The sequence below is a fragment of the Sus scrofa genome, chromosome 1, assembly GCF_000003025.6.
Source record: "Sus scrofa isolate TJ Tabasco breed Duroc chromosome 1, Sscrofa11.1, whole genome shotgun sequence".
Classification (NCBI taxonomy): Eukaryota; Metazoa; Chordata; class Mammalia; order Artiodactyla; family Suidae; genus Sus; species Sus scrofa.
Genome location: NC_010443.5, coordinates 76,790,293 through 76,801,630, shown reverse-complemented (window position 1 = coordinate 76,801,630; position 11,338 = coordinate 76,790,293). Strand labels below are relative to the sequence as shown.

General features: G+C 44.0%; 1 protein-coding gene across 7 annotated transcripts in view; it reads left to right on the top strand.

Moving 5' to 3' along the window:
- Nucleotides 8,155-11,338, top strand: part of CDK19 (cyclin dependent kinase 19) — a 204,427-nt gene continuing 201,243 nt past the window's right edge. For 3 of the 7 annotated variants that reach the window (XM_021091165.1, XM_021091155.1, XM_021091139.1), the window contains exon 1: nucleotides 8,470-8,598. Coding sequence is in view for 2 of the 7 variants with exons in the window: in XM_021091172.1 (XP_020946831.1) it covers nucleotides 8,471-8,598 (128 nt within the window). In the remaining 5 variants the exon portion in view is untranslated. Of the gene's footprint in view, nucleotides 8,599-11,338 lie in introns of all 7 variants that reach the window. The other 4 variants (XM_021091172.1, XM_021091136.1, XM_021091146.1 and 1 more) reach the window with 3 other exon arrangements.

The window sequence follows — 11,338 nt, the reverse complement described above, 5'->3', positions numbered from 1 at the left end:
CCCCTGCGCCACAAGAGAACTCCTATTTTTGTTCATTTACATTTTATTTACCTTTTGAAAAGGCAGTATTTCATGGATCAAAATTCAAAAAGGTATACAATACAAATTCTGCCTCCTACCTCTGATTCTCAAGCACAGTTTTCCTTGCCTGAGCAGATAGTCTCTTGTCCTTTTAGAGATAAGGCATGCATACATAAGCAAGTATGTATTTTTTCTTTTGTATAAAAATGTTAGCATACGATAGACACTCCTCTGATTTTTGCTCTTTTTCACTTAAATATATACCTTGGAGGCCTTTCCATTTCAGTGCCTAAACAATTTTCTCAACGTTCAGGTCTTCTGAAAAGGAGACGTCAAGATAGGATGAGACCTGCAAAAGACTTATTGGAAGAAATGCTTTCGAGGAACAGAAAGAAGGGAGCTGAAGGAGTTGTCAGACCATGATGGTGATCTGACCCCTGTGAAGGAGAGAGGGAAGGAAGAAGGGTTGGGTAGGCAGTGATTCAGACAGCAGCATAGTGCTGAGAATGTTTCAGATAGGCTTAAGCCTAGGGAGTTCTTAAGCTAAAGTCACCTGCTTTAGTCAGAGGACCTGCCCTAGTATCCTGCTATATTCAGTCATAGGCTAAGGGCGACCCTTGAGGAGAGTGGCCTCATTGCAAATGCAGTGTAGATTCAGAGTTTAGCAACTGGGGCCTTCCTGCAGGACGAGATCTGAGAGGCATATTTCATAGCTTTCATGTTAATTTTAGGGCTGCATAATAACCCACTGATGGATGTGCCATAATTTATCTATCCAGTTCTCTTCTAATGAACATTTCTGTTGTGGCCCAATCCTTTCCTGGTAGAAACAATACTCAATGAGTAACTTTAAATTATATCATCTTGCACATATAATGCATTCCACATATTGGGCTCCTGGAGATGCAGACCTTGAGATGAGATTAACATGTAAGCAGTTTATTACAGAATTTTGGCTAGCATCACTATCTCTGGAAGGACAAGGAAGAAAATAGGGTGGGGAAGATTGAGGAATAGGTCCGTTATGCATTCTCACTGATGGCCTGAGTCAACCCCACAGGGAGTTCTGAAGACAGGATGACCCATTAGAATTGTCCTGAGTGGAATGAGAGGTGACTGCATTTGTTTTTTTAATTTTAATTTTTTTTTTACTGAAGTATAGTTGATTTACAATATTCTGTTATTTTCTTCTGTACAGCAAAGTGATCCAGTTATACAAATATATACATTATTTTTCATATTCTTTTCCATTATGCTTTATCACAGAATATTGAATATAGTTCACTGTACTATATAGTAGGACCTTGTTGTTTATCTATTCTATATAAAATAGTTTACATCTGCTAACCTGAACTTCCCACTCCATCTGTCTCTCAATTCCCTCCCCCTTGGCAGCCACAAGTCTGCTCTTTATGTCTGTGAATCTGTTTCTGTTTTATAGATACATTGATTTGTGTCATATTTTAGATTCCACATATAAGTAATATCATATGTTGTCTTTCTCTTTCTGACTTCATTTAGTATGAGAATCTCTAGTTCCATCCATGTTGCTGCAAGTGGCATTATTTTGTTTTTTTATGGCTGAGTAGTATTTCAGTGTGTGTGTGTGTGTGTGTGTGTGTGGGTGTATAACATCTTTTTTCATTTTTAAAAGTTTTATTGTAGTTAATTTACAATGTTGTGATAATTTCTGGTGCATAACAAAGTCATTCAGTTATACACATATACACATTCTTTCTTTTTCAGATTCTTTCCCCATATAGATTATCACAGAATATTTGATAGTTTCCTGTGCTGGTCCCCCTTGGCCAGTCATTTCATATCCACAATGTGCATATGCCCATTCCAAACCCCTGGTCCATCCCTCTCTCCTACCTGTTCCCTTTGGTAATCATAAGTTGGTTTTCAAAGTCTGTGAGTCTGTTTCTCTTCTGCAAATAAGTTCATTTGTATTCTTTTTAAATTTAATTAATTAATTAATTATTTTTTTTGCTTTTTAAGGCTAGACCCATGGCATGTGGATGTTCCCAGGCTAGGAGTGGAACTGGAGCTATAGCTGCCGGCCTGCACCACAGCCACAGCAATGCCAGATCCGAGCTGCATCTGCGACCTACACCACGGCTCATGGCAATATTGGATTTTTTTTTTTTTGTTTTTTTGCCTTTTCTAGGGCCGCACCTGTGGCATATGGAGGTTCCCAGGCTAGGGGTCTAATCAGAGCTACAGTTGCCAACCTACGCCATAGCCACAGCAACGTGAGATCCAAGCCGGGTCTGCAACCTACACCACAGCTCACGGCAACGCCAGATCCTTAACCCACTGAGCAAGGCCAGGGATCGAACCTGCAACCTCATGGTTCTTAGTCGGATTCGTTAACCACTGCGCCATGACGGGAACTCCACAATGTCAGATCTTTAACCCGCTGAGCGAGGCCAGGGATTGAACCTGTGTCCTCATGGATATTGGTCAGATTCATTTTTGCTGTGCCACTATGGGAACTCTATCCATCCATTTGTTGGTGGACATTTAGGTTGTTTCCATGTCTTGGCTATTGTGAATAGTGCTGCTATGAACACAGGGGTGCATGTACTTTTTTTTTTTTTCTGTCTGCACTTGTGGCATCTGGAAGCACCCCCAGGGCCAAGGATCGAATCTGAGTCACAGCTGCAACCTATGCCACAGCTGTGGCAACCCTGGATACATAATTCACTGCACTGGGCTGGGGATTGAACCTGAGCCTCTGCAGTTACTTGAGCCACTGCTATCAGATTCTTAACCCACTGTGCCACAGTGGGAACTTCCTGCATGTATCTTTTTGAATTATTGTTTTTTTTTCTGGATATATACCCAGGAGTGGAATTGCAGGATCAAATGATAACTCTATTTTTAGTTTTCTGAGTTACCTCCATACTATGTTCCATAGTGGTTGTACCAACTTACACTCCCACTAACTGTGTAGGTGGGTTCCCTTTCTCCATACCTTGTCCAGCATTTAGTATTTGTAGACTTTTTGATGATGGCCATTCTGACTGGTGTGAAGAGGCACCTCATTGCAGTTTTGATTTACATTTCTCTAATAATGAGCAATGTTGAAAATATTTTCATGTGCTTTTTAGTCACCTATCTTTTTTGGATAAATGTCTATTTAGGTCTTCATTTTTTTCTCTTTGACTGGGTTGTTTTGTTGTTGTTGATTTGTATGAGCTATTTGTGTATCTTGGAAATTAAGCCCCTCTCGGTCACATTGTTTGTAAATATTTTCTCTCAGTCCGTATGTTGTTTTTTGCTTTATTTATGATTTCCTTTGCTATGTAAAAGCTTATAAATTTGATTAGATTCCATTAACTTATTTTTCTTTTTTATTATATGAATTTTATTATATTTATAGTTGCACAGCCATCATAACACCACAGCTGTGGCAACTCCAGAACCTTAACCCACTTTGCCGGGTGGGGGATTGAACCCAGGCTGCTGCTGAGACAACACCAGATCCTTAAAGCACTGTGCCGCAGCAGGAACTCCCCTGTTTGTTTATTTTTGTTTCTATTTCTCTTGCCTTGGGAGTAGAGAACACTGGTATGATTTATGTCAGAGAATGTTTTGCTTATGATCTCTTCTAGGAGTTTTATGGTTTTATGTCTTATGTTTAAGTCTTTAAGCAATTTTGAATTTATTTTTGTGTATGGCAGGAGGGTGTGTTCTAACTTCATTGATTAGCATGTGGCCATCCATCCAATTTTCCCAACACCACTTGCTGAAGAGACTTTTTCCCATTGTCTATTCTTGAGAGATTTGTGCCTTTATATCCCTATATTTATTAGTCATTGGATGTAGATTGCTCTAGGAAAATGATGAGGTGAGGTAGTAACGTGGATCTTTAGCTAAGGTAGTTCCTGGAGAGGGCTGACGGCTGAAAGGCTCTCTGTGGCAGCACTTCCAGCAGCTTGGGGTAACAGTACATCTTTTAGTTCCGAGGCGCCGTCTGGGAAGGCTTATTACAGCATCCACAAGCAGTATAATTGTAGGATACTGTTATATAATTTTAATTGATATTGCCAAGACCAAAATCTAATGTATGTATTGGTACATATTTTGTGAATATATGTTTCCACTGGCAACGCAAGAGAGTGCCTGTTTCCCCCATCCTTGGTAATAAAGGGTGTGGTCAAACTTCCTGATTTTTTTTAAGTCAAGTTTTCATAATCTGTATTTGATTTTTTTTCCCCCACACTCATGGCATATGGAAGTTCCCAGACCAGAGATCAAATCCACTCTGCGGTTGTGGCAATACTGGATCCTTAACCTGCCATACCACAAGGGAACTTCCTATATTTGATTTTTTACTAATACCTTTTTTCATATTCCATTTACTCCAAAGTGCACATTCATTAAGCCCTAGCTCTGCAATGTACTCGCTATCTCAGTTTGCTCATATGTAAAATTAGAATAAAACAACACACCTTTTTTTTTTTTTTTCCTTTTGTCTTTTTAAGGGCCGCACCCACGGCATATGGAGGTTACCAGGCTAGGGGTCTAATCTGAGCTACAGCTGCCAGCCTACACCACAGCTCACGGCAATGCCGGATCCTTAACCCACTGAGTGAGGCCAGGGATCGAACTTGAAACCTACTCAGATTCGTTTCTGCTGCGCCACAACAGGAACTCCATAAACAACATACTTTATAGGGGTATTTTAGGGACATAATGAATGCAAAAGCTCATATTTAAAAATAGCAACCTGGAGTTCCCGTTGTGGCTCAGCAGTAATGAATCCTACTAGTATCCCTGAGGATGTGGGTTCGATTTCTGGCCCCGCTCAGTGAATTAAGGATTTGGTGAGCTGCAGTGTAGGCTGCAGACCCGGCTCAGATCTGGGTCCGTGGCTGTGGTATAGGCCAGCATCTGCAGCACCTATTTGACCCCTAGCCTGGGAACTTCCATATGCCTTGGGTGCAGCCCTTTAAAAAAAAAATTAAATTAAAAAACAGCAACCAACCAAAAAATATTCTCTATACCTCACAATCATACACTGATGATTTCCTAATCTACACATACAGGCCAAATTTCTTATTGGCAGTTAAAAATATTCATCTGCTTGCTTGTTATTTCTAGTTTGATGCCACCTAGGGACTTCAAATGCAACATGTCCCAGCCAAACTTAACATCTTTCTCTTAAAAACTGCTCCTGGAGTTCCCGTCGTGGCTCAGTGGTTAACAAATCCGACTAGGAACCATGAGGTTGCGGGTTCGGTCCCTGGCCTTGCTCAGTGGGTTAAGGATCCAGCGTTGCCGTGAGCTGTGGTGTAGGTTGCAGACTCGGTTCGGATCCCGCATTGCTGTGGCCCTGGTGTAGGCTGGCGGCTACAGCTCCGATTAGACCCCTAGCCTGGGAACCTCCATATGCTGTGGGAGCGGCCCAAGAAATTACAAAAAGACAAAAAAACAACCCCCCCCAAAAAAACCCCCCAACCCCCCCCAAACTGCTCCTATTCCTTTATATCCTATCTTATTATTAAAGCCAAAAACCTTGAAGTCATCTTGGATTATTCTCTATTCCTCAACCCCACACTTAATCACCAGATCCTGTTAAATTTGATTCACAAATATAAATCTGGTATCTGCCTTTTTCTCATAATCAGCACTATGCCTCTGCAGATCCTTGTATTTTACAAGAATTACTGCAATAGCTTCTTTACTGCTCATACCCTCTTGTAATCTATCCCGAACATTGTTGTCAGAAGGATTTTTTTTTTAAATACACAACATTGATTACTTCTTAGCTCAAAAGTCTTCAATGGCTTTCCTTCTTTCTTTCTTTGGCTTTTTAGGTCCATACCCCTGGCATACCGAAGTTCCCAGGCTGGGGGTCAAATTGGAGCTGTAGCTGCCAGCCTACACCACAGCCTAAGCAATGCCGGATCCTTAACCCACTGAGTGAAGCCACGTCCTCATGGATATTAGTCAGGTTTGTTATCCCTGAGCCACTATTGGAACTGGCTTTCTACTGACTATAGAATTAGGGAATCTAAAGTTTCTGCTTGATATATATAGGTCTTCTTAATGTGATCTCTGCTTATCTCTCCAGTCTCTTCTTAGCCATCCCTTTCCCTGCCTTAAACTGTAATGTTCAAGCTGGTTGGATTCACCAGAATGTATCAGATTCTCTCCTGACATATGTATGTGCCACTTGCCAGAAATAATTCCCTGTTCCCTGCTTTCCAACTTCTTCAAATAAGAGTCTTTAAATTTTGGCTCAAACCTACCAATTTTTATGATGCCCTCCCTAACTCCTCTGGAAGTCCCCCTACTCTATATTGCTCTTTGTTCCCACAGAGTTTTACTTATTTTTTTAGGCTTTTTTTTTTGGCCTGCACCTGCAGCATATCGAAGTTCCCAGGCTAGGGAGCTACAGCTGCAACCTACACCACAGCTCAGGGCACTGAGGGATCCTTAAACCATTGACCCAGGCCAGGGATTGAACCCACGTCCTCATGGGTACTAGTAGGGTTCCTTACCACTGAGCCACGACGTGAGCTCCCACTTTATTTATTTATCTTCTTCTTCTTTTTTTAAAGGGCTGCATACGGAGGTTCCCAGGCTAGGGGTAGAATTGGAGCTGTAGCCGCAGGCCTACACCGTAGCAACGCAGGATCCAAGCCACATCTGCAACCTACACCACAGCTCACTGCAAGGCTGGATCCTTTACTCACTAAGCGAGGCCAGGGACTGAACCTGCATCCTCATAGATGCTAGTCAGATTCGTTAACCTCAGAGCTGCAAGGGGAACTCCCCACAGTTTATTTTTAATTTGCTTGCATGTTTACTTTAACACGTTTTAATCTCCGGATGGAAAAGACCAATTTTAGCTGGTTATCTGCAGCACTTACCATAGTACCTGGAAATAACAGACACTCAGATACTTCACGATTTACTTCAAGATCTGAGGAAATTTTCCAGGAAACTTACTGTTGTAATAAATAAATGAACCCCCTCCCCATCCAGTTTTCCAAGTTTCTTCCAAAACCTAGCAGGCAAGTCACTCTTAACTTTCCTTACCACATTAGGTAGAATTGACTATTTCCTCCTCTTGTGCTTTCACTGAATGTGGTATGTTAAGTCCTATCATAGCACCAATGATTTTTAAGATTGTATCCCAAGCATCTGATACGTTTTAGGCACGCAATAATGAACCAACATTCACCTTAAGGAGATTTAAACATTCTAGGAAAACGTCACTGTTAGGCATAAACCTTAAGACACTCTTTACAATCCAATACAAATGATTGTTTTTAAATTGCTGCATCCTGCAGGCACTTTAATAGTCCTCAGACAGTTGGCCAAAAGCTTGGCTACGGGAATCACTTATGTTAGGAGAAGACTACGACTAGAGCGCCAAGGATGATTGGCTGCTAGGACCTTTAAGTTACAGGTTTTCAGGCCGACGCCGACGGTAGAACCAGGAAACCGCTAAAAGTTCAGTTTTTGAAATACGGTTTTTGCACCGCAAAGAAAAAAGATTAACCTATCAGAAAGAACCTAGCACATCCAATTACCAATCAAGAGCCGGAAAGAAGCCAAAGCAGGGATACCCACGCACCAACGAGGACGTCATTCTTAAGTCTCCGCCAATGAGCTGTTGGATGCGGGACGGGGCGGGAGGCGGACCAACTGCCACCAAAAACAAACAACAATCTGCAGTACAACTGCTCTCACCACAGTCCTCGTCTAGCAAACCACTGGAGGAAACTCGTGGGCAAAGCCCTTGTTAAATACTTTCCACTCTCCTCCTCTCCTGGGGGCAGTTATAATAGAGTACCTTCCTTACACCAGAAAAAGGACCTTCTTTCCACCAGCTTCCACAGACTCGCAGAAAGCACACTGCAAGTTTGCACTTTCTACCTTCACAGGAACTAGCAGTCCAAAGCTACCTGAGGGGGGAGGGGCGGCCTCAGTGCGCAAGCGTGCATGTCTTGTAGAGGCGGGGCTGTAGCGGCCCAAGGTAACCTGGGTATTGTATTTCATTCTACCGCATCACTCAACTGTTCCTGAGGTTTATGGAACTACATTTCCCAGGAGTCTCCGCGGCCTCGGGGGCGGGAGGGATGGTTCGTTAATGAGCTCGAGGAAGCCGCGGCGCGGCCCACCAGGTTCCAAAACAAGGAAATGAAGGGGGAGGCGGGACTGAGGGTGCCTGTAGGAGCCGCAGCCGCCGCCGCTGCCGCCGCCGCCGCCGCCGCCGCAGAGGAGGAGGAGGTGGAGGAGGTGGCCGCCGTGGCCGCCGAGGAGTCCCTTGCTGAAGGCGGACTGCCGGGCGGCGGGCGGCGCGCGCGCGCCCCAGAGGCGGTTGTTGGAGAAGTGGAGCGGCGGTCGCGGGGGGGAGGAGGAGGAGGAGGAGGGACTGAGTGGCGGCGGCCCCCGCGTCCCGGTGCCTCTATGGGGAAAGCAGACAATGGATTATGATTTCAAGGCGAAGCTGGCGGCGGAGCGGGAGCGGGTGGAGGATTTGTTTGAGTACGAAGGGTGCAAAGTGGGACGCGGCACCTACGGGCACGTCTACAAGGCGAGGCGAAAAGATGGGTAAGAGCAGGGGCGGGGGGAGTAGGCTCGTTCGGGTCCTCGCCCTGCCCGCGACCGCGCGGGATGGGTGGGTCGGAGCCCGGACGGGCCAAGCCCGGGGGGCGAGGCGGACGTGGTCCCGGGGCCGCGTCCCGAGGCGGACTCTGAGGGACACGGGTTCTGCCCGCTCGCGCGGGCCCCGTCGCGCCCCTCAAACTCCTGCGGCGCAGCCCCGTCGCGGGGTGTCGGTTTCGTCCCGGAGGGCACCCTCCGCGTGCATGGAACTGGCGGCGGGACTCGAGTTGGGACCTCGGTTGGATGTGGAGTTTGTGGGGCTTTGGTCTCCGGGGGAGACGCAGAGGTCTGGGAGAGCCTTGCGGAGGAGTTGCCGCTCTGGCCCTCGGTTGGTGACGGTCGTGGTGGAACTTCCAATCGGCTGAGCGCCTCCCGGGGGCGGAGGTTTGAAACCTCGCCGAGGTCTCCGTCGGGCTGCCGAGTGCCTGGGTCCTCGCCAGCCTCACGGGTCTGAGCCGTTGGGCACCTTTTCCCTGGGGGCGAGCCAGCGCTCTGGCCCCTCCGCGCAGTCCCTTCAGTCCCTGTGGAAAACCCGGCCACTTCTCCACCTCGCTTCGCCCACCTCCGATCTTGCTTTCTCACATTCTCCATTCCGCACCTTCCCTTGAATGTAGACCTTCTGAGAGACCAACCAGGTTTTGCCCGCAGAACTTAAGAGTTCGGTGTGGTAACCCATCCCATCCTCCAGCAGCCTCCCCTTGGGTATTCTTAGGTTCTCCACTCCATCCTCTGCCAAGTGGCTGCGTGCTGCGGTTTATTGGGCACCTAGATTACCCATAACGGAATTCAAGTGGCACGGAGTTGGGCCAGAACCCTTGTTTTCCTTGGACTTGAAAGAAAATCATAGGAAGCCCGTCCTGATTGTTCTCTTAGGAGGGCACAGGGCTCTCCAGTACAGGTGGAACCAGCTCCCTGCCTGAGAAGGGTAGGTTTAAACAAGTCATCACCGCAGGGCCCATCCTGGCAGAAATTCCACTTCCCCAGAGTTAGGGAGCCGGGGAACATCTGCCTGTCCCACTTAGTGTTTGAAGACGATCAAAGTGTGGAAGAGAGGTTTTAGGATCATAGCGAAAAATTGCTGAATGAACAGAGTATCCGTCACCGTGACGTTAGTTAAGATCTGAAGTGCTGCTTATCGTTCTTCCACACTCTGTTGTAATTGATAAGGTTGATTGATGAACTCTAGGACCAAAGTAGGTAGGGGATGTGTACGTGTGTGCACTAATTTTATACAGGGAACGAGAAAGCACAACTTTATAAACTGGTTTATCATAAAGTATGGTGAAAACTGCAAAGTACTTAACATTGTAAAGGGTTGTTATTATTGCATATAATTTTTTCCTCTTGTTATAACTGAACGGGTCCCCTAGAATTCAGTTGTTTGTAAACCTTTCTCATGATTCTTTTAGTTAATTGCCATATGTCCCTGCTTGAGTATCTTGGAATGTGAAGTACTATAATTAAGTTGTATTTTGTTTTTGGAATATCCACTCTCCTTGTTATACTGGTGTCTCTCTGGGAATCTTATCAGATACATTTGGGGAAAGCACATCTAGCTTTACTATTTGGACGTTGACACTGTAAAACAAATCAGAAGTGTTCTTCATCCTCCTCACACTAACTTTGTAATGTACTTGGCCTGGAATTTTAAAAAAATGTACTTTAATTTTGTTGTTAAAATAGCTTTTTTTTAAGGCAGCTTTTGAGAAAAGTTAAAAATTCTACTTATGAATTGTATTTGAATAGCATGAGCTACAACAAAAATCAGATAATTTAAATCCTGCTTCTCTTTGTTCTTTTTGAATATTTTCCCCTCTAATAAAATTCTTGATTTGAATACACTTTTTTTCCTTGAGTGAAATTTGTTTGATTAGAATTAATAAAGCCCTAGTAAAGATCAGTTTGGATATCTTCAAAATATTATGCTTTAAAAAGACTTTTTCAAATCTGAAAGCATTACTTTTTTTTGGCTGTGCTCCTGGCATGTGGAAATTCCTGGGTCAGGGATGGAACCTGTGCCACAGTTTCAACCTGCACCACAGCTGGATCTGGTAACACGGAATCCTTAACCCACTGTGCCACAAGGGACCTTCCTGAAAGCATTACTTTAAATCACTAAATTATGTGTGAGAAAAATCAGTGTAAAGATTTTTGTCTTGAACCAAGAGTTTAGTTGAGATTTGAGGCTTTAAACACCCACATGTCTTGTGGGTGGGTAGCAGGATTAGTTTTATGTTCATTGATACCATTGATTTGAAAGAACAGAAATCTTTTAGTGATGGCTCTAAATTGTGATACACATTTGCATGGTAAAGGATATTACACTCTGATTATGATAATTACAGGTTATCCCTTTCCAGAATTGATTTTGGTTAATTCAGAAAAAATGTATATTGATGTTTGAGGGAGCAAGAGAAATCACAGGAGTACCTTAAAGAGGAACTATTTTGGTGTATATAATGCAGCATATAACCAAAAACTTGTTCAGGTGTCTAAAAGAAACACTGGAAGAAGTAATGTAACATAAAACATAATTAGAAAAGTTTCTGCTTATAGTTTAATACCACAGTTTACAAAACCTTAGAATGCTATTTCCCTTGAAACGTGACTTTAACTTAGGTCATATTAATTATACTACATAAATTTATAACATACTGGAAGTGTAAAATTTACATCTGGGTTTTTT